Raw genomic sequence first — 27,940 nt, forward strand, 5'->3', positions numbered from 1 at the left:
AAAACACGCCAGCCACACCTGGGTAACCCTTACTACACCAGCTGTTCTGGGTTAGCTCGTGCTACTTTTTGGATAGATTCTTATCAAGCTTCTTTCGGCAATGTTATGTCAACTCGTGTGCCAAACTCCCCGTGTGCCAGTACCTGTCGCGTTTACAAAATCAAGTGGCCTGAGCTCAGTGTTCTACTACCATGAGGAACTACACTGCTCTCCAACAAACTCAGAAACTCTCTATTTGAAACGAAACAGGCCTGTGCCAAAACTGAGGTTGTTGTCTCATCTTCTACAGCCTTCTGTGCGAGAGTCTGTCTCATGAGTGAAAACCAGTCACCAGCCTTGCTGTAAAACAAAGACTCTTCAGACTCCCTGAAAACATAAGTTTGAGAAAGGGGAACTGGACACAGAGATCACCTGCTCCATAAAAAGATGTCACATTGTATTCAAGAACCCACCTGTCCTGGAGATCTTCACTAATTCCTCCCTGCAGAAGTTCTCCAGTCGCTCTTTCAGTCCAGAGACAGCTCTCCTCACAGCCTCAGGAGAGAAGTGGGGTCTGACAGGGATGCTGGGTGAGTCTCCAGCTTCAGGAGGGACACAGACAGACTGGAACTTCTGCAGCAGGGAGGAGAGAGAGGAGTTTCCAGTCAAACACACTGGGCTCCAGCACACATTCCTGGGGAGAAGCCAGGGACAGCTCCATTGGAGAGCTCTGTGTGAGAGACTCCCTTCTGGACTGCAGAGAGTCCCAGAGCAGTGCTGTTACCTGGAGGAAATGGATGTGATCCTCTGTGTGTGAGAGCTGGCTCAGCTCAGCGTCTCTCCTCCTCAGCTCAGCGATCTCCTGCTCCAGTCGCTCCAGGAGTCCTTCAGCCTGACTCACTGCAGCCCTCTCTTGAGCCCTGATCAGCTGTGTGAGCTCAGAGCGTGTTCTCTCAATGGAGCGGATCAGCTCAGTGAAGATCCTGTCAGTGTCCTGTACTGCCGTGTGCGCAGAGCTCTGAGGGAGGAGACGCACAGTGGCTTATGGGATACGGCCCCACGCTGGGGTCTCATCAGATGACTGAGAGACAACCAGCATTAAGGGCATCAGGAAGGAGATAAAGGAGACAATGAAGACACCCATCCACCTCACGGCACACAGTCGAAACTCCAGATACAGTTTCAAACAGCTGGTGACGTCTGCAGGCACAGTTTACAGCACCTTCCCACATGAGTCCAGTGTTCGCCTAGCGGTCACGCCGCCCCAGGACCGCCTCCGCTGGCCGATACTCACCCTGATGGCCTCCGCCGTCCGCATCGCGTGCTGCAGCTCCTCCTGCTTGCTCCGCAGTCTCTCCTGGACTCCCGCCCGCGTCGCCCCCCGCTGCTCCTGGGGGGGGGGGGAGGGACACGGGAGATTCACCCAGACAGAAGGGGCGACCTCGTGTCACCCCCTCCCCCCTCACGATCCTCAGGGAGGACTCCTGCAGCGCGTGGCCGAGACTGAGCTCCCGGGGGCTCGCACTGACTGGCTGACCTCGCAGGCCGTCGGGCCCGGCAGGGCCCAGCTCCGGTCCTGAGACTCCAGGCACGCCGAGCCGAGCCGAACTGGATCCAGTCCCCTCTGCCCCCTTTTCAGCAGGCCCACAGACTGAGCCCGGAAGGGCACGGCTGTGCATGCCTGCGCCGACTCGGCCTAATCACAGCAGGCAGCGGCTCAGTACGGAATTCAGGCAGGCGGACCTGCTGTTGGACTCTGTGGGGTTGGCAGCTCGGCTGGCTGGGTGATTTACTCAGACAGCTGGACGTCAGACTGTGCGGCCTCTGGCTGGTATTTAAGAGTATTCCTTTACCACATGCGCCCTGTTACATTCTGGGATTGTTCTGACATTTACAGTGTCCCACGAGTTCGGGCAGGGCTGTACTTGGTTTAGAAAGGCCCAGGAAAACGACTGCATTGGGAGTTTAGCACTGCTGTGCTCTCTGTTAGGACTCGTCCATTCAACATACTAATCTAAAAACTTCTCTGAGCTCCAAAAGCAACAGTAAACCTGAGAAGAAAAACATCCCATCTCTGTATTCTTACAGCTGGAGAGACAGGCCATGAGCTCCAGGTCTGACGCTGGAGAGACCTGCTGCCTCATCTCTGAGGACAGTGTTCACTACAGCTGGAGAGACAGACCACGAGCTCCAGGTCTGACGCTGGAGAGATCTGCTGCCTCATCTCTGAGGACAGTGTTCACTACAGCTGGAGAGACAGGCCACGAGCTCCAGGTCTGACACTGGAGAGATCTGCTGCCTCATCTCTGAGGACAGTGTTCACTACAGCTGGAGAGACAGACCACGAGCTCCAGGTCTGACGCTGGAGAGATCTGCTGCCTCATCTCTGAGGACAGTGTTCACTACAGCTGGAGAGACAGGCCACGAGCTCCAGGTCTGACACTGGAGAGACCTGCTGCCTCATCTCTGAGGACAGTGTTCACTACAGCTGGAGAGACAGGCCATGAGCTCCAGGTCTGGCACTGGAGAGATCTGCTGCCTCATCTCTGAGGACAGTGTTCACTACAGCTGGAGAGACAGGCCACGAGCTCCAGGTCTGACACTGGAGAGACCTGCTGCCTCATCTCTGAGGACAGTGTTCACTACAGCTGGAGAGACAGACCACGAGCTCCAGGTCTGACGCTGGAGAGACCTGCTGCCTCATCTCTGAGGACAGTGTTCACTACAGCTGGAGAGACAGACCACGAGCTCCAGGTCTGACGCTGGAGAGATCTGCTGCCTCATCTCTGAGGACAGTGTTCACTACAGCTGGAGAGACAGGCCACGAGCTCCAGGTCTGACGCTGGAGAGACCTGCTGCCTCATCTCTGAGGAAAGCCTTCATGTCTTTTTAAAGCTGCCTGTGACCCGGCTCACTTGCCCTGGAGCGGCTGTGCTAAATTGTCATCCTTACCAGATTCGCAACCGCTGAGCTGCGGCCGTCACCACCCATCTGCCACAGCGGATCCCACGGCCCCCGCGGATCGGCACGAGCCGTGCCCCCCGGGCGCCCAGTGGCGTCGACCAGCGGGTGCGCGGACAGAGCGGGAGACTGGCGGTGAGGCTGGAGGTGAGTCTGGCAGTAAGAGGCCAGACACACCAGGCAGGACTTCACAGCCCTCGCCGGTCTCCCAGTGCAGACGTCACACAGCACATCTCCAGGGCCAGCAGGACTGGGGGCAGGAGGCGGATCGTGGAAGCTCGACGACCTCAGCTGCTCCACCACGTCGGCCAGCTCTGTGTTCCTGTGCACGTCGGGCCGCTGGGCGAAGGTCTCTCCGCACTGGGGGCAGCTGTAGACGCCGATGTGATCGACCCGGTCCCACTGCGTCCTGATGCAGCCCATACAGTAACTGTGTCCGCAGGGAAGAGTCACTGGATCCGTGAGGATGTTCAGACAGGTGGGACACCAGATCTGACCCTCAGACCACAGACCACTGGCCATTGTCTAGCAGGGCGAACGGAACAAAAACTGGGGTGGTCCAAAGACACCGACAAAGGCCAGCTCAGCCCAGTACAGCCCAGCAGCTCCAGGGGGTTCGGATTGAAGTTCAGAGCCCCTGACGAACTGGACCAGAGACCTGCTGAAACAGTAAGAGAGGAGAGTGGACCTCAATTAAGCAGACTTTCTGAATACTTACAGTATCTGAATATTATTTATATTGAACTTCTCACACTTTCAAACTGACTGATCAAGTCAGCAAAGTTCCCAGTGGCAGTCAGCTACAGCCCAGGCTGGTTTCTAATGCAGAGTAACAAAATAAATATAAACTAACGTAAGGTATGTAAGCTAAACATAATTAGGGAAGTGAGGACAGCTCCCTCTAGTGTTTCAGCACCAGACCGTACAGGACAGCTCCCTCTAGTGTTTCAGCACCAGACCGTACAGGACAGCTCCCTCTAGTGTTTCAGCACCAGACCGTACAGGACAGCTCCCTCTAGTGTTTCAGCACCAGACCGTACAGGACAGCTCCCTCTAGTGTTTCAGCACCAGACTGTACAGGACAGCTCCCTCTAGTGTTTCAGCACCAGACCGTACAGGACAGCTCCCTCTAGTGTTTCAGCACCAGACCGTACAGGACAGCTCCCTCTAGTGTTTCAGCACCAGACTGTACAGGACAGCTCCCTCTAGTGTTTCAGCACCAGACTGTACAGGACAGCTCTCTCTAGTGTTTCAGCACCAGACTGTACAGGACAGCTCCCTGTAGTGTTTCAGCACCAGACTGTACAGGACAGGTCCCTCCAGTGTTTCAGCACTAGAAGTTGACTCTCTGATATCCTTGGGCAGAGAGTTCCAGAGCTTGGGGGCATAACAGGAGAAGGCCCTGTTACCCATACAATGTAGACAGTAAGGAGAGAAGAATTTGAAGGCTGAAGGTTGCGAGGTGTGGAGTAGGGCGATAATAGTTCAGACAGGTACTGAGGTGCCAAGCCATGCAGAGCCTTATAGGTGAGCATGAGGATTTTAAAGTCAACATGGAATTTGACAGGAAGCCAGTGCAAGGACTCCAGGACAGGAGTAATGTGATCACTTGCACTAGACCTGGTCAGGATCCTGGCTACCCAATTTTGGACATACTGCAGTTGTTCAAAGTAGATTTAGATACCCCAGCGAGCAGAGCATTACAGTAGTGAATTCGAGAGAACACAAATATGTTGATCAGCTTTTCAGCCACAGTATGTGATAGCATAGGGCGTAGTCTGGCGATATTTCTGAGGTGAAAAAAAGATGTTTTGACAATACGTGTGGGTCGAATGTTAATCCAGAATCGAATATCACTCCAAGGTGATATCACTCCACTCCAACTTAGCCAGCAGCCATATCACCCTGCAGCTCACAACTGGCAACCCCCTGGAGCTCAGCAGGTGTGAGCCTGGTCAGTACCTGGATGGGAGACCTCCTGGGAAAAACTAAGGTTGCTGGAGGAAGAGGTGTTAGTGGGGCCAGCAGGGGGCGCTCACCCTGCGGCTCATGTGGGTCCTAATTCCCCAGTGTACTGACGGGGACACTATACTGTAAACAGGCGCCGTCCTTCGGATGAGACGTAAAACCGAGGTCCTGACTCTCTGTGGTCATTAAAAATCCCAGGGTTTCTCGAAAAGAGTAGGGGTGTAACCCCAGCATCCTGGCCAAATTTCCCCATCGGCTGTTATCAATCATGGCCTCCTAACAATCCCCCTCTGTGAATTGGCTTCATTACTCTGCTCTCCTCCCCACTGAGAGCTGGTGTGTGGGGAGCGTTCTGGTGCACTATGGCTGCCGTCGCATCATCCAGGTGGGGCTGCACATTGGTGGTGGTGGAGGGGATCCCCATTACCTGTAAAGCGCTTTGAGTGGAGTGTCCAGAAAAAGCGCTATATAAGTATAAGCAGTTATTATTATTATTATTATTAACTCCTGCACAGCTCCCTCTAGTGTTTCAGCACCAGTCTGCAGAGTTTCAGACGCAATCTGGGCCAGACAGCTGCTTCTAGCATTCCAGAACCTGTCTCTACTGGTCACCACTTCACTCAGAACAAACTGTCCTTATAGAATCCGGCGCTGGTACTGATCGATTAGTACTGATCAATTAGACCAAGGTTCCCTAGTGATCTCTGACCAAAGACTCCTAGTGGGATTCTCAGCCCAGACAGAGCCCATCCCAGCAAAGATGGAGAGCACAAGCATGGCACATGGACAACACGCAGACTCCACACAAACACACAGCTCGGGCCAGAGCCCAGCTACCCCGGGACCTGGCCATTTCAAAACCCTCTGACCGGAGCGGCAAGACCAGCCCGGCTCTGCCCCGGTTCTACACACAGAGGCCACGGGGGGGCAGCAGTGGGCTGGTAAAAACGGCGTCTTCAGAGAGGAAAGCTCCACGTTTCAGCTGGTGCCGCTGTGGAAGAGAAGCCGAGCACCTCCTTCAGCCCGTCAGAAGGCAGACGGGCCCCGGAGCTCAGCCCCTGACCAGGATGGGCAGAGATCCAGAGCAGGAAGGAGAGCTGGCAGCCACTTGCAACAAACAGAGCTAAAAACCGCGCTGCTCCGTACGTATCGCCCACAGAAACTGGAGCCCTGGACCGAGCGAGACAGCGCGCTGTAGAGGGCTATCCGATCGACAGCCCTGCTGTACCAACTCGTGTGAAATTACAGGAGTTTCACCATGTGGCATTATTTCGATTGCTCCAGGCGCTGTGCGTGACCCCTGAAGTGTCTTTAAGAGTCTCGACACACTGGGTGGCACCTGACCAGTGTCGACATCTCCAGGTCTCACGAGCTACGAGGCGAGAGGATGTTCCCCGAGATGTCGGGGGGGTCGAGAGTCAAAGGTCAGAGCATCACCGATCTCAAAGCCGCCGTGGAGCTGACTTGGCCTCAGGCCTCAGCTCTGGGTAGATGATGAAGTCAATCACCACTCGGGGAACAGGCATGAAACAGGCAGACAGGAGAGAGAGACGGGAGGGACACAAGGCATCTGAAGCTGGTCTGTTAGTTATCGTAAGCTGGTCTGTTTGTTATCGGAAGCTGGTCTGTTAGTTATCGGAAGCTGGTCTGTTTGTTATCTGAAGCTGGTCTGTTTGTTATCTGAAGCTGGTCTGTTAGTTATCTGAAGCTGGTCTGTTATCGGAAGCTGGTCTGTTTGTTATCTGAAGCTGGTCTGTTTGTTATCTGAAGCTGGTCTGTTTGTTATCTGAAGCTGGTTTGTTTGTTATCTGAAGCTGGTCTGTTTGTTATCTGAAGCTGGTCTGTTTGTTATCTGAAGCTGGTCTGTTAGTTATCGGAAGCTGGTCTGTTAGTTATCGGAAGCTGGTCTGTTTGTTATCTGAAACTGGTCTGTTTGTTATCGGAAGCTGGTTTGTTATCGGAAGCTGGTCTGTTAGTTATCGGAAGCTGGTCTGTTAGTTATTGGAAGCTTGCAGTTCTATAATTATTATAATTGCTTACACTTATATAGCGCTTTTCTGGACACTCCACTCAAAGCGCTTTACAGGTAATGGGGATCCCCTCCACCACCACCAATGTGCAGCCCCACCTGGATGATGCGACGGCAGCCATAGTGCACCAGAACGCTCCCCACACACCAGCTCTCAGTGGGGAGGAGAGCAGAGTAATGAAGCCAATTCACAGAGGGGGATTGTTAGGAGGCCATGATTGATAACAGCCGATGGGGAAATTTGGCCAGGACGCCGGGGTTACACCCCTACTCTTTTTGAGAAACACCCTGGGATTTTTAATGACCACAGAGAGTCAGGACCTCGGTTTTTCGTCTCATCTGAAGGACGACACCTTTTTACAGTGTCCCCGTCACTGTACTGGGGCATGAGGACCCACACAGACCGCAGGCTGAGCGCCCCCTACTGGCCCCACTAACACCTCTCCCAGCAGTCTGCCCTCCAGGTATTGGCCAGGCCCACACTGCTGGGCTCCAGTGGGGCTGTGAGCTGGGTGAGAGCGCCCCCTACTGGCCCCACTAACACCTCTCCCAGCAGCAGCCTCAGCTCTCCCAGCAGTCTGCCCTCCAGGTACTGGCCAGGCCCAGACTGCTGGGCTCCAGTGGGGCTGCCAGTGGCGAGTTTGCAGGGTGATATGGCTGCAGCATTAGATAAAAGCCCCCCTTTTCCACCTTAGAAATATCACCTGCCTTAGCCAACTTCTTTCAGTGTCCCATATTGAGCACCTGACTGATGCAGTTAGAACATCCAGGCTTGATTTCCGCAGCTCTCTGCTCTGCGGGCTCGCTAACTCTCTCCTCGGTAAGATGCAATGTACACGGACCCCCGCACTGAGACGACCGACCCACGCCCCTACACGCGCCTCTCCACGCCGGCCGGTTATTAAGTCACAGGACGTCGGTCCCGCCTGTAAAAAGGCTGTAAATAATGCTGTCCGTGCTCTGCAGGCTCTGCTCAGCTGAGGGGCTCAGCTCTACAAGACGTACAGGCGCTCTTCGGATCTGACCTGTCCTATACTTTCTCTCCCTCTTTATCGTCGTGCGCAGCGCGCTTGCGTTTGGAAAGGCTGTTCAGCTATATTGTTATTATTATTATTATTATTATTATTATTATTATTATTATTATTATTATTAATAAGAGACACGATACGACCTTAAACCAAACCCAGTCAGACGAGAGCTCTAATTAGTTCTTCTTGTTGTTGTTGTTGTTGTAAAACTCTCGAGTTCCCAGACGGCGCCTCTCCCCGCCTCTCTGACGCGCTCCTGGAGGCAGGAAGTGGACAGACGCAGCGCCGCGCACGCCCGGGTCTGCGCCCGGGTCTCCGCCCGGGAGGGGGGAGAGAGGGTCGCTCCCGGAGAGTTTTCTTCCCCTCTCGGACTCGCTCGGCACGGGAGTCTCCCGGCTGCGCGACTTTGAACGCGGACATCCGCCCGTGAAAACGACCCCAGCTCGCCGGCCCGCGTACTCACCCCAAGGACGGTCCCTGCCCCCGGGCGCAGTGAAGGCCGGCTGTCCGCGACACCACGGGCTGCCCGATCGCACCAGCGTGCACCAGGCCGGCTCGCCTCCGCCTGCTGCTCCCTCTCTCCGCTCCCACGGGCGGCTGGTCCCGCTGCCGAATCACAGCGCGCCTCCGGGCCGCCCCGGGTGTCGGTCTGTCCTCCGAGCGCGAGTCGCTAGAGGAAACAGTTCCGGCCCCGCAGGTCTGTGTGGGTTGAGCTCCGGGGGTGTCTTCCGCTCAAGACGCGCAGGGTCTTGTCATGGGGTGATCCATCTGAGGGCCCACCCCTGTGATGTGTTCACTTTCAACGCGAGACAGACAGGCGGTGCTTCCGTGTGAGAGAGGGAGACGGCGTGCAGCGACACAGAAATCAGGTCCCATCTGGACCCAGAACAGCAGAGCCTGGCACTGCTGGAGCAGGACTGTCAGACCTGGGCACTGCCAGCCCATCTGGACCCAGAACAGCAGAGCCTGGCACTGCTGGAGCAGGACTGTCAGACCTGGGCACTGCCAGCCCATCTGGACCCAGAACAGCAGAGCCTGGCACTGCTGGAGCAGGACTGTCAGACCTGGGCACTGCCAGCCCATCTGGACACTCAGTCATTCAGGGTGTCAGAGTGAGACAGGGCGAGACACTCAGTTATTCAGGGTGTCAGAGTGAGACAGGGCGAGACACTCAATTATTCAGGGTGTCAGAGTGAGACAGGGCGAGACACTCAGTTATTCAGGGTGTCAGAGTGAGACACTCAGTTATTCAGGGTTTCAGAGTGAGACAGGGCGAGACACTCAGTTATTCAGGGTGTCAGAGTGAGACAGGGCGAGACACTCAGTTATTCAGGGTGTCAGAGTGAGACACTCAGTTATTCAGGGTTTCAGAGTGAGACAGGGTGAGACACTCAGTTATTCAGGGTGTCAGAGTGAGACACTCAGTTAGCCAGTGTGTCAGAGTGAGACAGGGCGAGACACTCAGTTAGCCAGTGTGTCAGAGTGAGACAGGGCGAGACACTCAGTTATTCAGGGTGTCAGAGTGAGACAGGGCGAGACACTCAGTTATTCAGGGTGTCAGAGTGAGACACTCAGTTATTCAGGGTGTCAGAGTGAGACAGGGCGAGACACTCAGTTATTCAGGGTGTCGGAGTGAGACACTCAGTTATTCAGGGTGTCGGAGTGAGACAGTCAGTTAGCCAGTGTGTCTGTGTGACGGAGTGAGAGAGGGACAGACACTGAGGGCCACACTGACAGACGTCAGTCACTCGCCATGTTATCCTGGATCACTGGTTTTTTATCCATCTCACTTCACTGTGGGAAATGATTACGACCCTCGAGCAGGAGTCATTGGACGGAACAGTTGCACACAGCCAGGAGGCGAAACCCCAGTTTCCTGTGCGGCGGGCGCAGACGCCTGAGCACCTCCATGTGACTGGAGGAGGAAGATTGAAGCGCGTCGGTGCCGGTGTGGCAGCCAAACTCCCATTCCACTACAACCGGATCCCCTCCGGGTCTTCCAGAATCCCACTGCTTCAGCCCCTGGCCCACAGCGCAGCTGTGATGAAGCCGGCCGGCCGATCCGGTCCGGGATGTGCCCGCCCCCAGGGAGAGGCGCTGTGCTGAAAGGGCTCTCCGTCACCGCAGCCCTCTGTCGCCCCCCGCAGGAAGATACAGATGAGCTGGTCTGAGTTTATTCACAGCTCCTCTACAGCTCCGAGGATGATGAAGGAGTGTTAGTGTGAAGATACAGATGAGCTGGACTGAGTTTATTCACAGCTCCTCTACAGCTCCGAGGATGATGAAGGAGTGATAGTGAGAAGATACAGATGAGCTGGACTGAGTTTATTCACAGTTACTCTACAGCTCCGAGGATGATGAAGGAGTGATAGTGAGAAGATACAGATGAGCTGGACTGAGTTTATTCACAGCTCCTCTACAGCTCCGAGGATGATGAAGGAGTGTTAGTGTGAAGATACAGATGAGCTGGACTGAGTTTATTCACAGCTCCTCTACAGCTCCGAGGATGATGAAGGAGTGATAGTGAGAAGATACAGATGAGCTGGACTGAGTTTATTCACAGCTCCTCTACAGCTCCGAGGATGATGAAGGAGTGATAGTGAGACGATACAGATGAGCTGGACTGAGTTTATTCACAGCTCCTCTACAGCTCCGAGGATGATGAAGGATCGTTAGTGAGACGATACAGATGAGCTGGTCTGAGTTTATTCACAGTTACTCTACAGCTCCGAGGATGATGAAGGAGTGTTAGTGTGAAGATACAGATGAGCTGGACTGAGTTTATTCACAGCTCCTCTACAGCTCCGAGGATGATGAAGGAGTGATAGTGAGACGATACAGATGAGCTGGACTGAGTTTATTCACAGCTCCTCTACAGCTCCGAGGATGATGAAGGAGTGATAGTGAGACGATACAGATGAGCTGGTCTGAGTTTATTCACAGCTACTCTACAGCTCCAAGGATGAAGGAGTGTTAGTGTGAAGATACAGATGAGCTGGACTGAGTTTATTCACAGCTCCTCCACAGCTCCGAGGATGATGAAGGAGTGTTAGTGTGAAGATACAGATGAGCTGGACTGAGTTTATTCACAGCTCCTCCACAGCTCCGAGGATGATGAAGGAGTGTTAGTGTGAAGATACAGATGAGCTGGACTGAGTTTATTCACAGCTCCTCCACAGCTCCGAGGATGATGAAGGAGTGTTAGTGTGAAGATACAGATGAGCTGGACTGAGTTTATTCCCAGCTCCTCTACAGCTCCGAGGATGAAGGAGTGATAATGAGACGATACAGATGAGCTGGACTGAGTTTATTCACTGTTAGTCTACAGATCTGATGGAGATGATGATGATGACGATGATGAAGGAGCGATAATGAGACGATACAGATGAGCTGGACTGAGTTTATTCACAGCTCCTCCACAGCTCCGAGGATGATGAAGGAGTGATAGTGAGAAGATACAGATGAGCTGGACTGAGTTTATTCCCAGCTCCTCCACAGCTCCGAGGATGACAACTGCGCACATTCAGAGGTACAGACAGAGAAATAGCCACCGGGAAGCAAGCAGCTGAAAGACTGGCAGATATCTACGGCATCAGGAAGTTAAAAATAAGTGCAGGAGTGTTTATTCGAAGTGCTTCAGACAGCGCGGGGACACATACAGAGAACCCCAGCACGAGCGACCCTCCCACTCATCCTAAAAACCCCACAGGGACTGTGCGTTAAAAGGTGTCGGGGCGCCAGGAACCCCACCTTTCGGAGCCGACCGAACGCCCCCTCATTGCAGTGACTAACAGCCCTCCTCACCGCGCCCAGGGTCCAGGAATCCGCGGGAATTCCCGGATCATTCCGGCGGATTCTCCCGTTCGGGATTCGGGGGTCTCGCATTTCAGCCACAACTGGATTTATAAAAACAAAACCTTAGACAGAGCCAAGCCAGAAAGAACCACAAGACCCATTAAAAACAAGCTCTATAAGACCTAGGGCGAGAACTGATAATACATTCATAGTGTATATAAAGGATTAGACACACAAAAGAACCAGAAACCATTTATCCTTTCTAGAGCGAGGCGCAGGGACACGCCCACCAACCAGCACACCCAATCAGCACAGAGGGGCCGGCCGTTCGGGGAGGGGGCGCTCCCCGCCACGCCCACTCCTTCCCTCTGATTCGCCATCTCCTCGGTGACGGGCAGCCGCTGCGGCCAATCAGACGACCAGAGGGGCCCACTCGCTCTCTCTGCGTCCGTACTGTGGGTGGGGAAGGAGGGAGGGAGACAGAGAGAATCTTTATGAGCCCCGGGTGGCAGGGTGGAGACGTGGAAGAAGGGTGGGGGAGGGGAAGACGTGGAGAAGGATGGCACAGGCTCGTTTCGAAACGGCTCCCCCTTCCTGCGCAGAGGCGGAGAAGGGGAACTGCAGGCGCCTGTCACAGCTCTGAGGAGCTCCATGCAGCTGCTGGGGGACACTCACCTGTATGTCAGTGAGCTCCTGCAGGAACCTCTGTGCTAAATCGGGGCCGTGCTCCATTGTGGGAATCCGGTAGGTCTGACGGAGAGAGAGAGAGAGTTTCACAGGCAGAGTGAGACACGTTCTCCAGGAGCGGACCCACATCTCCAGCCAGGTACCGAAACAGACCGAGTCAGACCGGCTGGCACACCGAGGGCGGAGGCAGAGCAACACACACAGAGGCAGTCAAGACAGAGAACAGAGCCACACGCTGTCGCACACTGACGCGCAAACTCTCACACGCCGACACACGCTGACGCGCAAACTCTCACACGCCGACACACGCTGACGCGCAAACTCTCACACGCCGACACACACTGACGCACAAACTCTCACACGCCGACACACACTGACGCGCAAACTCTCACGCGCCGACACACACTGACGCACAAACTCACACGCCGACACACACTGACGCACAAACCCTCACACGCCGACACACACTGACACACAAGCAATCTTTGACACCCACTGATGCACAAACTATCACTTGCACGTGCACAAACATAGACATACACAAACTAAGACACGCACACTGACTCAAAAACACACGGACAGACGCACAAACTCGCCTGCCTAGATGTGCAGACTCAGAAACACGGATAGATGCACATGCACATAGACACAAATGTCAAACACACAGACGCCAACTCGGACCCGCACCAATGCACAAGCCCGGACACAGACGCACAGACCGAAGCCGGACCGGCACTCGACTGACCTCCCCCTTGTACAGCAGGCTGCCCACTGGACACACCACGCAGGCCGTGCCTGAGCCGAACACCTCCCTCACACGGCCCTTCTGGAGGGCGCCGAGGAACTCCGGCATCGTCACGGCGCGCTCCGAGACCGCGAACTCCCCCTGGGCACACAGAGAGCGCCGTCAGGACACGCCGCGCACGCACGCACACACACACACACACACACACACACACACACACACACACACACACACACACAGACTGTACCTGCTGGCAGTGCCCAGGGCTGTGCCCCCCTCTCACACACACACACACACACACACACACACAAGCAAGCACGCATGCACGTATGCGCGCACACACACACACACACCAACACACACGCACAGACCTCTGGCGCCCCCTGGAGGAACGCGGGGCCCGTGCACACATGTCCACTTCAGGATCCGACTCCTCCCGGACTCCGGACTCCGGACTGGACACTGGGGTGTGACCCCCAGAAAACGGCGCCCCCGTTCTTTCCCAAACCGCCCCCCCCTTCCCTCCCCGAAGCTGGGGAAAACGGGGTCGGGAGAGCGACCTCACTAGGAGGTCTGCAGCGCCGTGTGCCTCTGGCGCCCCCTGGGGAGACGAGGCTGCACGCACACGCCCGCCCGGAGAGTCACCAGGGCGAAACTCTGCTTCTGTTGGGGTGCAGGACGTGGTGTGCGGAAATCGGGGGGGTGGGGGGGGGCGGTCGTTGTCTGTTGCAACGGGGGCTTGAACGTCAGCGATGTAGCCGCCCCAAAACCTCAGACTGTCCGCCTCGTCGGCACGGCGCCGCTGCGCACGCCCTGTCCAGGGGGGGGCGCTGCAGGCACCTCCTTCAACATGCCGTGCCCCGCCAGCGGGGTTCCCCCCTTCCTGACCCACGGGTATCCCTGGCTCCCCCCCCCCCCGATCCCGCTGCTCAACCCAGACCGGGTGGCGGTGCGTTGACGCACACACCCCCGGTCCTGAACGTGAAGAGCACCCGTCACGACAGTCACAGCCAGAGCGAGCGCAGGGGGGGGTCTGGAGCCCCGGACCCCGGAGAGAGGCTCGCTCTGTACTGCCCCTCCACTGCCCCCCGCCCCGTGAACACACCCTCACCACGCCAGGACACGACCACCCGCGCCCCCCTAACACACCTCCCGGCGGACCGCCAGGAGGCACGCAGTGCACGCTGGGAGACAACATGACCTCACAGGAAACTCACCCACTCTCTGGCCAGATCGAGGAGTGACTGTCGGGTCACCCCTGGGAGGATAACACCGTCCAGTGGAGGAGTCACTAACTCCCTGTCTACAGGGGCGGAGAGAGAGAGGGGTTCATACAGACACACTGACTGGACACTCCAGTACATGAACACTGCACTGAGAGAGAGAGGGGTTCATACAGACACACTGACTGGACACTCCAGTACATTAACACTGCACTGAGAGAGAGAGGGGTTCATACAGACACACTGACTGGACACTCCAGTACATTAACACTGCACTGAGAGAGAGGGGTTCATACACACACACTGACTGGACACTCCAGTACATTAACACTGCACTGAGAGAGAGAGGGGTTAATACACACACACTGACTGGACACTCCAGTACATGAACACTGCACTGAGAGAGAGAGGGGTTCATACAGACACACTGACTGGACACTCCAGTACATTAACACTGCACTGAGAGAGAGAGGGGTTAATACAGACACACTGACTGGACACTCCAGTACATTAACACTGCACTAAGAGAGAGAGGGGTTAATACAGACACACTGACTGGACACTCCAGTACATGAACACTGCACTGAGAGAGAGGGGTTCATACAGACACACTGACTGGACACTCCAGTACATGAACACTGCACTGAGAGAGAGAGGGGTTAATACAGACACACTGACTGGACACTCCAGTACATGAACACTGCACTGAGAGAGAGAGGGGTTAATACAGACACACTGACTGGACACTCCAGTACATTAACACTGCACTGAGAGAGAGAGGGGTTCATACACACACACTGACTGGACACTCCAGTACATGAACACTGCACTGAGAGAGAGAGGGGTTCATACAGACACATTGACTGGACACTCCAGTACATTAACACTGCACTGAGAGAGAGAGGGGTTAATACAGACACACTGACTGGACACTCCAGTACATTAACACTGCACTGAGAGAGAGAGGGGTTAATACAGACACACTGACTGGACACTCCAGTACATGAACACTGCACTGAGAGAGAGAGGGGTTCATACACACACACTGACTGGACACTCCAGTACATGAACACTGCACTGAGAGAGAGAGGGGTTCATACAGACACACTGACTGGACACTCCAGTACATTAACACTGGGCTGAGAGAGAGAGGGGTTAATACAGACACACTGACTGGACACTCCAGTACATGAACACTGCACTGAGAGAGAGAGAGGGGTTAATACAGACACACTGACTGGACACTCCAGTACATGAACACTGCACTGAGAGAGAGAGGGGTTCATACAGACACACTGACTGGACACTCCAGTACATGAACACTGCACTGAGAGAGAGAGAGGGGTTAATACAGACACACTGACTGGACACTCCAGTACATTAACACTGCACTGAGAGAGAGAGGGGTTAATACACACACACTGACTGGACACTCCAGTACATGAACACTGCACTGAGAGAGAGAGAGGGGTTAATACACACACTGACTGGACACTCCAGTACATGAACACTGCACTGAGAGAGAGAGGGGTTCATACACACACACTGACTGGACACTCCAGTACATGAACACTGCACTGAGAGAGAGAGGGGTTCATACACACACACTGACTGGACACTCCAGTACATTAACACTGCACTGAGAGAGAGAGGGGTTAATACAGACACACTGACTGGACACTCCAGTACATGAACACTGCACTGAGAGAGAGAGGGGTTAATACACACACACTGACTGGACACTCCAGTACATTAACACTGCACTGAGAGAGAGAGGGGTTCATACAGACACACTGACTGGACACTCCAGTACATTAACACTGCACTGAGAAAGAGAGGGGTTAATACAGACACACTGACTGGACACTCCAGTACATGAACACTGCACTGAGAGAGAGAGGGGTTCATACAGACACACTGACTGGACACTCCAGTACATTAACACTGCACTGAGAGAGAGAGGGGTTAATACAGACACACTGACTGGACACTCCAGTACATGAACACTGCACTGAGAGAGAGAGAGGGGTTCATACAGACACACTGACTGGACACTCCAGTACATGAACACTGCACTGAGAGAGAGAGAGGGGTTCATACACACACACTGACTGGACACTCCAGTACATGAACACTGCACTGAGAGAGAGAGGGGTTCATACAGACACACTGACTGGACACTCCAGTACATGAACACTGCACTGAGAGAGAGAGAGGGGTTCATACACACACACTGACTGGACACTCCAGTACATGAACACTGCACTGAGAGAGAGAGGGGTTCATACACACACACTGACTGGACACTCCAGTACATGAACACTGCACTGAGAGAGAGAGGGGTTCATACAGACACACTGACTGGACACTCCAGTACATGAACACTGCACTGAGAGAGAGAGGGGTTCATACAGACTCACTGACTGGACACTCCAGTACATGAACACTGCACTGAGAGAGAGAGGGGTTAATACAGACACATTGACTGGACACTCCAGTACATGAACACTGCACTGAGAGAGAGAGGGGTTCATACAGACACACTGACTGGACACTCCAGTACATTAACACTGCACTGAGAGAGAGAGGGGTTAATACAGACACACTCACCTCCTTTCTCAGTGTCCCAGTAGATGAAGAGGTTCATGGTCCCGACCTCAGTGATCTCCTCCTTCTCTCCATACAGCCACAGTACCTGCTGACAGCCCAGGCGCTGGGCCTCGTTCTGCACAGCGATCGTGGGGCCGTAGTTCCTGAGACACAGCAGTGACACAGCACTGTCATAGTGAGTCAGCACTATCTATCAGAATGACACAGCACTGTCAGAGTGAGTCAGCACTATCTATCAGAATGACACAGCACTGTCACAGTGAGTCAGCACTATCTATCAGAATGACACAGCACTGTCACAGTGAGTCAGCACTATCTATCAGAATGACACAGCACTGTCATAGTGAGTCAGCACTATCTATGAGAATGACACAGCACTGTCAGAGTGAGTCAGCACTATCTATCAGAATGACACAGCACTGTCACAGTGAGTCAGCACTATCTATCAGAATGACACAGCACTGTCACAGTGAGTCAGCACTATCTATCAGAATGACACAGCACTGTCACAGTGAGTCAGCACTATCTATCAGAATGACACAGCACTGTCAGAGTGAGTCAGCACTATCAGAATGACACAGCACTGTCACAGTGAGTCAGCACTATCTATCAGAATGACACAGCACTGTCACAGTGAGTCAGCACTATCTATCAGAATGACACAGCACTGTCACAGTGAGTCAGCACTATAAGAGTGACACAGCACTGTCAGAGCAACACACACACAGTCCCAAATGTACACACCCTCACACACAGTCCCATTATCACACATCCCAAATATACACACCCTTGCACACACACACCCTTATATGCACACACCCCCTCGCGCACACACACCCCCACGCACACACAGCCCCACCGCGGGCAGAAGACACTCACTCACCCCCCCATCTTGCAGTCGCCGACCCCGCCCCTCCAGGCTCGCACGTAGCGCGGATCCGCCAGCAGGGACACAGGGCTGAACCCCCCCGTGGAGAAATAGGGCCCCACGGGCCCCACGATCACAAAGAGCAGAGCGTGACCTGCCTTGGACACCCCGAGAGAGGGCTGGGGAGAGAGAGGGGTTCACACAGACACTGTGGAGAGACAGGGGTTCATACAGACACTGGGGAGAGCGAGGGGTTCACACAGACACTGTGGGGTTCATACAGACACTGTGGGGAGAGAGGGGTTCACACAGACACTGTGGAGAGACAGGGGTTCATACAGACACTGGGGAGAGAGAGGGGTTCATACAGACACTGTGGAGAGACAGGGGTTCATACAGACACTGGGGAGAGCGAGGGGTTCACACAGACACTGTGGGGTTCATACAGACACTGTGGGGAGAGAGGGGTTCACACAGACACTGTGGGGTTCATACAGACACTGTGGGGAGAGAGGGGTTCATACAGACACTGTGGGGTTCATACAGACACTGTGGGGAGAGAGGGGCTCATACAGACACTCTGGGGTTCATACAGACACTGTGGAGAGAGAGGGGTTCATACAGACACTGGGGAGAGAGAGGGGTTCACACAGACACTGTGGGGTTCATACAGACACTGTGGGGAGAGAGGGGCTCATACAGACACTGGGGTTCATACAGACACTGTGGGGTTCATACAGACACTGTGGGGAGAGAGGGGTTCATACAGACACTGTGGGGAGAGAGGGGCTCATACAGACACTGGGGTTCATACAGACACTGTGGGGTTCATACAGACACTGTGGAGAGAGAGGGGTTCATACAGACACTGTGGGGAGAGAGGGGCTCATACAGACACTGGGGTTCATACAGACACTGTGGGGTTCATACAGACACTGTGGAGAGAGAGGGGTTCATACAGACACTGTGGGGTTTATACAGACACTGTGGAGAGAGAGAGGCTCATACAGACACTGTGGGGTTCATACAGACACTGTGGAGAGAGAGGGGTTCATACAGACACTGTGGGGAGAGAGGGGTTCATACAGACACTGTGGAGAGAGAGGGGTTCATACAGACACTGTGGGGTGCACACAGACACTGTCAGTACTCACCTCTGTCCCGATGAATGTAGGCCGGATGTACAGGCTGGCCTCAGTGGAGAAGGGAACCCAGTCCTGGTCCACTTCCACCAGCTTCCTGATGCACTGCAACAGCTCCTGCTTGTCAAAGAGCTGCAGAGAGACAGACACAGAGACTCACGAGCAGGGACAGAGACACACTGAGACTCTCCAGCAGGGACAGAGACTCACTGAGACTCTCCAGCAGGGACAGAGACTCACTGAGACTCTCCAGCAGGAACAGAGACTCACTGAGACTCTCCAGCAGGGAGAGAGACACACTGAGACTCTCCAGCAGGGAGAGAGACACACTGAGACTCTCCAGCATGGACAGAGACACACTGAGACTCTACAGCAGGGACAGAGACTCACTGAGACTCTCCAGCAGGGAGAGAGACACACTGAGACTCACCAGCAGGGAGAGAGACACACTGAGACTCTCCAGCAGGGACAGAGACTCACTGAGACTCTCCAGCAGGGACAGAGACACACTGAGACTCTCCAGCAGGGACAGAGACTCACTGAGACTCTCCAGCAGGGAGAGAGACACACTGAGACTCTCCAGCAGGAACAGAGACTCACTGAGACTCTCCAGCAGTAAGAGACACACTGAGACTCTCCAGCAGGGACAGAGACACACTGAGACTCTCCAGCAGGGAGAGAGACAAACTGAGACTCTCCAGCAGGGAGAGAGACACACTGAGACTCTCCAGCAGGGACAGAGACTCACTGAGACTCTCCAGCAGGGAGAGAGACAAACTGAGACTCTCCAGCAGGGAGAGAGACACACTGAGACTCTCCAGCATGGACAGAGACACACTGAGACTCTCCAGCAGGGACAGAGACTCACTGAGACTCTCCAGCAGGGACAGAGACTCACTGAGACTCTCCAGCAGGGAGAGAGACACACTGAGACTCTCCAGCAGGAACAGAGACTCACTGAGACTCTCCAGCAGTAAGAGACACACTGAGACTCTCCAGCAGGGACAGAGACACACTGAGACTCTCCAGCAGGAACAGAGACTCACTGAGACTCTCCAGCAGGGAGAGAGACAAACTGAGACTCTCCAGCAGGGAGAGAGACACACTGAGACTCTCCAGCATGGACAGAGACACACTGAGACTCTCCAGCAGGGACAGAGACTCACTGAGACTCTCCAGCAGGAACAGAGACTCACTGAGACTCTCCAGCAGGGACAGAGACTCACTGAGACTCTCCAGCAGGAACAGAGACACACTGAGACTCTCTAGCAGGGAGAGAGACACACTGAGACTCTCCAGCATGGACAGAGACTCACTGAGACTCTCCAGCAGGAACAGAGACTCACTGAGACTCTCCAGCAGTAAGAGACACACTGAGACTCTCCAGCAGGGAGAGAGACAAACTGAGACTCTCCAGCAGGGAGAGAGACACACTGAGACTCTCCAGCATGGACAGAGACACACTGAGACTCTCCAGCAGGGACAGAGACTCACTGAGACTCTCCAGCAGGAACAGAGACTCACTGAGACTCACCAGCGGGGACAGAGACTCACTGAGACTCTCCAGCAGGGAGAGAGACACACTGAGACTCTCCAGCAGGGACAGAGACTCACTGAGACTCTCCAGCAGGGACAGAGACTCACTGAGACTCTCCAGCAGGAACAGAGACTCACTGAGACTCTCCAGCAGGGACAGAGACTCACTGAGACTCTCCAGCAGGGACAGAGACACACCGAGACTCACCAGCAGGGACAGAGACACACTGAGACTCTCCAGCAAGAACAGAGACACACTGAGACTCTCCAGCAGGAACAGAGACTCGCTGAGACTCTCCAGCAGGGACAGAGACTCACTGAGACTCTCCAGCAGGAACAGAGACTCACTGAGACTCTCCAGCAGGGACAGAGACACACTGAGACTCTCCAGCAGGGACAGAGACACACTGAGACTCACCAGCAGGGACAGAGACTCACTGAGACTCTCCAGCAGGAACAGAGACACACTGAGGCTCTCCAGCAGGGACAGGGACACACTGAGACTCTCCAGCAGTAAGAGACACACTGAGACTCTCCAGCAGGGAGAGAGACACACTGAGACTCTCCAGCAGGGACAGAGACACACTGAGACTCTCCAGCAGGGACAGAGACACACTGAGACTCACCAGCAGGGACAGAGACTCACCGAGACTCTCCAGCAGGGACAGAGACACACTGAGACTCACCAGCAGGGACAGAGACACACTGAGACTCTCCAGCAGGAACAGAGACACACTGAGACTCTCCAGCAGGAACAGAGACTCACTGAGACTCTCCAGCAGGGACAGAGACTCACCGAGACTCTCCAGCAGGAACAAAAACCTTTCATTTGTTTTCTTCTACAGAGCATCAAAAGGCATTTTTCAGCCAGGCAGTCCTGCAGCACAGCGTCTTAGAGCTGACCGGCTGCCCAGCGCAGCAGCCCGGGCCCTGAGCTGTCACGCTCCCCTGCGACCACTAGAGGGCGGCGGATCACAGCACCGCGTGCAGAGACCGCCGGAGACGAGCGAGCGGGGGGGACTGACCGGCAGGCAGCAGCGCTCCGAGGATCTGTACATCCTGTCCATGTTGAGCATGGGCCGGAAGAGCCGGATCTTTCCGTCCACTCCGCGGAACGCCTTCATGCCCTCGAACAGCTGAGGGACACAGGGGGAGGGGGGGGGTCAGCTGGGGGGGGCGGGCAGGACAGGGACGGACACGCTGATCGGGACAGCTCAGCCCGTCAGGCACACACACACACAGGACACGCAGACAGGACACACACAGACAGTACACACACGCACGGACACACACAGACATAACACACACACACACACACACACACAGGACACGCAGACAGGACACACACAGACAGGACACACACGCACGCACACACATAGACATAACACACACACACACACACACACACACACACACACACAGGACACGCAGACAGGACACACACAGACAGTACACACACACAAGGACACACACAGACATAACACACATGCAAACAGGACACACACACACGGGCGCACACACACATCACTCACACACACACACACACACACACACACACACACACACACACACACAGGACACGCAGACAGGAAACACACACACACAGACACACACACACACAGACACACACACACACACACACACACAGACTCACACACACACACACAGACTCACACACACACACACACACACACACACACACACACAGGACACGCAGACAGGACACACACATACAGTACACACATGCATGCACACAGACAGGACACACACAGACACAGACAGACAGAGAGACAGACAGAGAGACAGAGAGACAGAGAGACAGACAGACAGACAGACAGACAGACAGACAGACAGACCTCGATGGAGTAGTGCAGGGCGGAGGAGGCGGGGTGCAGAGACAGGTTCTGGAAGGGCTTGATGTGGGGTGCCTCCCAGCCCCCCTGAGCACTCCACTCCACCGTCAGCATGTGATCACTGAACTGCTTCCCAAACACCAGACTGGCCGGGTCGGGCTTGGGGCGAGGAGTCTGACAGCGCTCTAGACACAGCTCTGAGACCTGAGACACGGCCAGGGGTTAATACACACTGACCGACTGGACACCCCAGGACACTAACACTGCACTGAGAGAGAGAGGGGTTAATACACACACACTGACTGGACACTCCAGTACATGAACACTGCACTGAGAGAGAGAGAGGGGTTTGCCATTGTATTTGGAATAAATAAAGTTTATAGCTACATGAACATCACAGGACATATCATTTTTAATACAACAGTGTCAGTAGTTTTAAAAGCTGAACAGGTACACTCTGTGTATAAGAAAGTATGGGCACACTCAGGTCATCGGTGCTCTGCTTCGTACCTTGAAGGAGGAGCTGGCCCACCTGAAGGACCCCAGGGAGAGGGGCAGGGTCGAGAAGAGCTGCCTCCGGAGTGCCTGAACAAAAAAAAAAGAGTTCAACAGGACAGCAAGGTCCTAAACCACAGCAACCGAGAGACTGCCTTTCAGCCGCCTCGCGAGACGCAGGGTTCGACCCGAGGACACCTCATCCCCCGATGCTCTCGGAAATGTGTATGGCATCCCAGCGGGTATGTTTCACACACACACAGACAACACACACACACAACACAGAGAAACATGAGGTTAAAAAGAAATCTAATCCATATCTACAATATGGAAGACATGAACTCATACATGCGCATTGTGCTGCGCTCCAACAGGAACACCCTCATCTACACCTCACACAAGCCCCCCCGAGCCCCTGCCTGCACAACACCCCTAAAGCACACAGCCTCTGACCACACTGGCCCACGAACGAGCACTCCACCACACGCCACACGCCTTCGTCACCAGCGGGCTTCCTGAGTAGTCTGAGTGAGTGTGCCGGAGGTCTGCCTGTGTCCAGTGTGTGTGTCCAGGCTGTGGTCACTGAGCCTGTCCTCTCTGGACAGCCAGGTCTGCCTGTGTCCAGTGTGTGTGTCCAGGCTGAGGTCACTGAGCCTGTCCTCTCTGGACAGCCAGGTCTGCCTGTGTCCAGTGTGTGTGTCCAGGCTGAGGTCACTGAGCCTGTCCTCTCTGGGCAGCCAGGTCTGCCTGTGTCCAGTGTGTGTGTCCAGGCTGAGGTCACTGAGCCTGTCCTCTCTGGACAGCCAGGTCTGCCTGTGTCCAGTGTGTGTGTCCAGGCTGAGGTCACTGAGCCTGTCCTCTCTGGGCAGCCAGGTCTGCTTGTGTCCAGTGTGTGTGTCCAGGCTGAGGTCACTGAGCCTGTCCTCTCTGGACAGCCAGGTCTGCCTGTGTCCAGTGTGTGTGTCCAGGCTGAGGTCACTGAGCCTGTCCTCTCTGGACAGCCAGGTCTGCCTGTGTCCAGTGTGTGTGTCCAGGCTGAGGTCACTGAGCCTGTCCTCTCTGGACAGCCAGGTCTGCCTGTGTCCAGTGTGTGTGTCCAGGCTGAGGTCACTGAGCCTGTCCTCTCTGGGCAGCCAGGTCTGCTTGTGTCCAGTGTGTGTGTCCAGGCTGAGGTCACTGAGCCTGTCCTCTCTGGACAGCCAGGTCTGCCTGTGTCCAGTGTGTGTGTCCAGGCTGAGGTCACTGAGCCTGTCCTCTCTGGGCAGCCAGGTCTGCCTGTGTCCAGTGTGTGTGTCCAGGCTGTGGTCACTGAGCCTGTCCTCTCTGGGCAGCCAGGTCTGCCTGTGTCCAGTGTGTGTGTCCAGGCTGTGGTCACTGAGCCTGTCCTCTCTGGGCAGCCAGGTCTGCCTGTGTCCAGTGTGTGTGTCCAGGCTGTGGTCACTGAGCCTGTCCTCTCTGGGCAGCCAGGTCTGCCTGTGTCCAGTGTGTGTGTCCAGGCTGTGGTCACTGAGCCTGTCCTCTCTGGACAGCCAGGTCTGTCTGTGTCCAGTGTGTGTGTCCAGGCTGTGGTCACTGAGCCTGTCCTCTCTGGACAGCCAGGTCTGCCTGTGTCCAGTGTGTGTGTCCAGGCTGTGGTCACTGAGCCTGTCCTCTCTAGGCAGCCAGGTCTGTCTGTGTCCAGTGTGTGTGTCCAGGCTGTGGTCACTGAGCCTGTCCTCTCTGGACAGCCAGGTCTGCCTGTGTCCAGTGTGTGTGTCCAGGCTATGGTCACTGAGCCTGTCCTCTCTGGGCAGCCAGGTCTGTCTGTGTCCAGTGTGTGTGTCCAGGCTGTGGTCACTGAGCCTGTCCTCTCTGGGCAGCCAGGTCTGCCTGTGTCCAGTGTGTGTGTCCAGGCTGAGGTCACTGAGCCTGTCCTCTCTGGACAGCCAGGTCTGCCTGTGTCCAGTGTGTGTGTCCAGGCTGAGGTCACTGAGCCTGTCCTCTCTGGGCAGCCAGGTCTGCTTGTGTCCAGTGTGTGTGTCCAGGCTGAGGTCACTGAGCCTGTCCTCTCTGGACAGCCAGGTCTGCCTGTGTCCAGTGTGTGTGTCCAGGCTGAGGTCACTGAGCCTGTCCTCTCTGGACAGCCAGGTCTGCCTGTGTCCAGTGTGTGTGTCCAGGCTGAGGTCACTGAGCCTGTCCTCTCTGGACAGCCAGGTCTGCCTGTGTCCAGTGTGTGTGTCCAGGCTGAGGTCACTGAGCCTGTCCTCTCTGGGCAGCCAGGTCTGCTTGTGTCCAGTGTGTGTGTCCAGGCTGAGGTCACTGAGCCTGTCCTCTCTGGACAGCCAGGTCTGCCTGTGTCCAGTGTGTGTGTCCAGGCTGAGGTCACTGAGCCTGTCCTCTCTGGGCAGCCAGGTCTGCCTGTGTCCAGTGTGTGTGTCCAGGCTGTGGTCACTGAGCCTGTCCTCTCTGGGCAGCCAGGTCTGCCTGTGTCCAGTGTGTGTGTCCAGGCTGTGGTCACTGAGCCTGTCCTCTCTGGGCAGCCAGGTCTGCCTGTGTCCAGTGTGTGTGTCCAGGCTGTGGTCACTGAGCCTGTCCTCTCTGGGCAGCCAGGTCTGCCTGTGTCCAGTGTGTGTGTCCAGGCTGTGGTCACTGAGCCTGTCCTCTCTGGACAGCCAGGTCTGTCTGTGTCCAGTGTGTGTGTCCAGGCTGTGGTCACTGAGCCTGTCCTCTCTGGACAGCCAGGTCTGCCTGTGTCCAGTGTGTGTGTCCAGGCTGTGGTCACTGAGCCTGTCCTCTCTAGGCAGCCAGGTCTGTCTGTGTCCAGTGTGTGTGTCCAGGCTGTGGTCACTGAGCCTGTCCTCTCTGGACAGCCAGGTCTGCCTGTGTCCAGTGTGTGTGTCCAGGCTATGGTCACTGAGCCTGTCCTCTCTGGGCAGCCAGGTCTGCCTGTGTCCAGTGTGTGTGTCCAGGCTGTGGTCAGTGAGCCTGTCCTCTCTGGGCAGCCAGGTCTGCCTGTGTCCAGTGTGTGTGTCCAGGCTGTGGTCACTGAGCCTGTCCTCTCTGGGCAGTGAAGTGTGTGTCCCGGTGGGTGAAGCAGTGTTGTTCAGTCTGTTGTGTTTGTGTGTGTGTGTCCCAGTGTGTGAGATATTGCTGTTTGATCTGTGCTGTGATGTTGAGTCTGAGTTGTGGTGCTCTAGCAGTGCTGTCCTGAGGCTGGTTGTGTGTTGTGTGTGTTGTGCTGTGATGTGGTTGAGTCTGAGTTGTGGTGCTCTAGCAGTGCTGTCCTGAGGCTGGTTGTGTGTTGTGTGTGTTGTGCTGTGATGTGGTTGAGTCTGAGTTGTGGTGCTCTAGCAGTGCTGTCCTGAGGCTGGTTGTGTGTTGTGTGTGTTGTGCTGTGATGTGGTTGAGTCTGAGTTGTGGTGCTCTAGCAGTGCTGTCCTGAGGCTGGTTGTGTGTTGTGTGTGTTGTGCTGTGATGTGGTGGAGTCTGGGTTGTGGTGCTCTAGCAGTGCTGTCCTGAGGCTGGTTGTGTGTTGTGTGTGTTGTGCTGTGATGTGGTTGAGTCTGGGTTGTGGTGCTCTAGCAGTGCTGTCCTGAGGCTGGTTGTGTGTTGTGTGTGTTGTGCTGTGATGTGGTTGAGTCTGAGTTGTGGTGCTCTAGCAGTGCTGTCCTGAGGCTGGTTGTGTGTTGTGTGTGTTGTGCTGTGATGTGGTTGAGTCTGGGTTGTGGTGCTCTAGCAGTGCTGTCCTGAGGCTGGTTGTGTGTTGTGTGTGTTGTGCTGTGATGTGGTGGAGTCTGGGTTGTGGTGCTCTAGCAGTGCTGTCCTGAGGCTGGTTAGTGTTGGTGTGGCTCAGGTCGGTGAGCCTCAGGACCAGCTGGCTCAGGGGGCTCTGTTTTGGGCTCAGCTCTTGGCTCAGCAGGGCTTTGTGGTGGTAGGAATTTTGGTCGCTGTTTTTTAGGTGTAGCCAATACTTTAATACTCTCTTCTGTATGTTTATCAATAGTGGGTACTGGCCTAATTCGGCCCTGCACCCGTTGTTAGGAGTTTTTCTCTGCACACGGAGGATGTTTCTACAGAGTTTCTGTGGGGTGTTTGTCCCATTGAGTGTACCCCTGGTCTGTGAGGGGACCCCACACTTCACTGCCGTACAGGGCGATGGGCTGGGTGACACTGTCGGATATTCACAGCCCGATTTTTATTGGGGAGGTGATGTTACAGCCCCTTCAGTGCCGGGTCAAACCCGCTGCCTGTGTGCTCCAGGGTGCGGCTGTTCTCTGAGAAGGGGTACCGGGCCCCCCGAGTCTGCACGCACGCACACACACACATATCTCCGAGCCAGGGTCGCCAGAAAACTTCACAGCGGCGAAAGCTACAGCGACCTGCCCGCCGGTCAAAAGTAAAAAAATCAACAACAACAACAAAAAAAACAAATCACGAATCCCGTCAGTGAAACGGGGGATGGCGAGGGGGGACCCCGCCGGGAGGCTGCAGTCCGCCCCAGGCGCTGCATGAGGTCACCCCCTCCTCCTCCTCCTCCTGTGCGCGGCCCCGAGCCTAGCACGGGTAGCGGGGGCGCGCACCGCCGGGGGAAGACGACCTGACAAGATTATCAGAGACGGAGGAGGAGCGCGCCGCAGCCCCCCCACCCGGGCGCGGGGGGTCCGGAGAGCCCGGCCGCCGCCACCGATGAGCCTCGGGGGGGTTAATGATTAACGCGGCCGCCGGGGCTGAGTGAGACCGATCTTTGAACTCACCGTCCGCAGGGCTGTCATGGTCGCGGGTGTCGCTGCTGAAATGCGTCCGGGCGGAAACAAGCTCCCCGCTCACCGGTCCGGTCCGGTCAGGGCCGGGCCGCCCCCGGCGCCACACGGGTTGGGGGGTCATCTTCCCAAACGAGGACGGACGCACGGCCGCCGGCCCCGGCCGCAGACCAGTCATTGAGAACTGGTCCGGTCTGAGTCCCCGCGAAGGGGTCTGGATCAGCTACCGATGTGCCTTTCCTTGTATTTGCTTTCATTTGCCAGCGGGGAATTATCCTCTCT

General features: G+C 55.4%; 2 protein-coding genes across 6 annotated transcripts in view; both read right to left on the minus strand.

The window, feature by feature from the left end:
• LOC148654290 (tripartite motif-containing protein 16-like protein) overlaps positions 1-11,275 on the minus strand; it is a 15,752-nt gene extending 4,477 nt beyond the window's left edge. For 2 of the 5 annotated variants that reach the window (XM_088646326.1, XM_088646322.1), the window contains exons 1-5: positions 8,429-11,275; positions 2,932-3,598; positions 1,274-1,369; positions 764-997; positions 453-612 (exon numbers count right to left, since the gene is read on the minus strand). In XM_088646326.1, coding sequence (XP_088502452.1) covers positions 453-612; positions 764-997; positions 1,274-1,369; positions 2,932-3,462 — 1,021 coding nt within the window. In that variant the 5' untranslated portion in view covers positions 3,463-3,598; positions 8,429-11,275. Of the gene's footprint in view, positions 1-452; positions 613-763; positions 998-1,273; positions 1,370-2,931; positions 3,602-8,108; positions 8,395-8,428 lie in introns of those variants that run through there. The other 3 variants (XM_088646323.1, XM_088646324.1, XM_088646325.1) reach the window with 3 other exon arrangements.
• A 290-nt stretch (positions 11,276-11,565) lies between these two features.
• On the minus strand, positions 11,566-27,843 carry bcat2 (branched chain amino acid transaminase 2). Its single transcript, XM_088646364.1, has 11 exons — positions 27,653-27,843; positions 22,935-23,009; positions 22,428-22,628; positions 21,597-21,707; positions 19,048-19,167; positions 17,909-18,072; positions 17,026-17,168; positions 14,410-14,495; positions 13,193-13,333; positions 12,436-12,510; positions 11,566-12,213 (listed from the first exon to the last, which is right to left on the minus strand). The coding sequence occupies exons 1-11, from the start codon at positions 27,668-27,670 to the stop codon at positions 12,172-12,174; spliced, it is 1,176 nt and encodes a 391-aa protein (XP_088502490.1). The 5' UTR covers positions 27,671-27,843; the 3' UTR covers positions 11,566-12,171.
• Between the last annotated feature and the right edge of the window lie 97 nt (positions 27,844-27,940).

This window comes from Lepisosteus platostomus, chromosome 9, assembly GCF_059453375.1.
Source record: "Lepisosteus platostomus isolate fLepPlt1 chromosome 9, fLepPlt1.hap1, whole genome shotgun sequence".
NCBI lineage: Eukaryota > Metazoa > Chordata > Actinopteri > Semionotiformes > Lepisosteidae > Lepisosteus > Lepisosteus platostomus.

What these genes read in the sequence shown, in the direction of transcription:
- bcat2 (XM_088646364.1), bottom strand. An exon ending in CGGAGCGCTGCTGCCTGCCG is followed by an intron (nt 19,168 to 21,596) that starts GTCAGTCCCCCC and finishes GTCTCTCTGCAG; the next exon opens with CTCTTTGACAAGCAGGAGCT. An exon ending in CTGGGACACTGAGAAAGGAG is followed by an intron (nt 14,496 to 17,025) that starts GTGAGTGTGTCT and finishes CCGCCCCTGTAG; the next exon opens with ACAGGGAGTTAGTGACTCCT.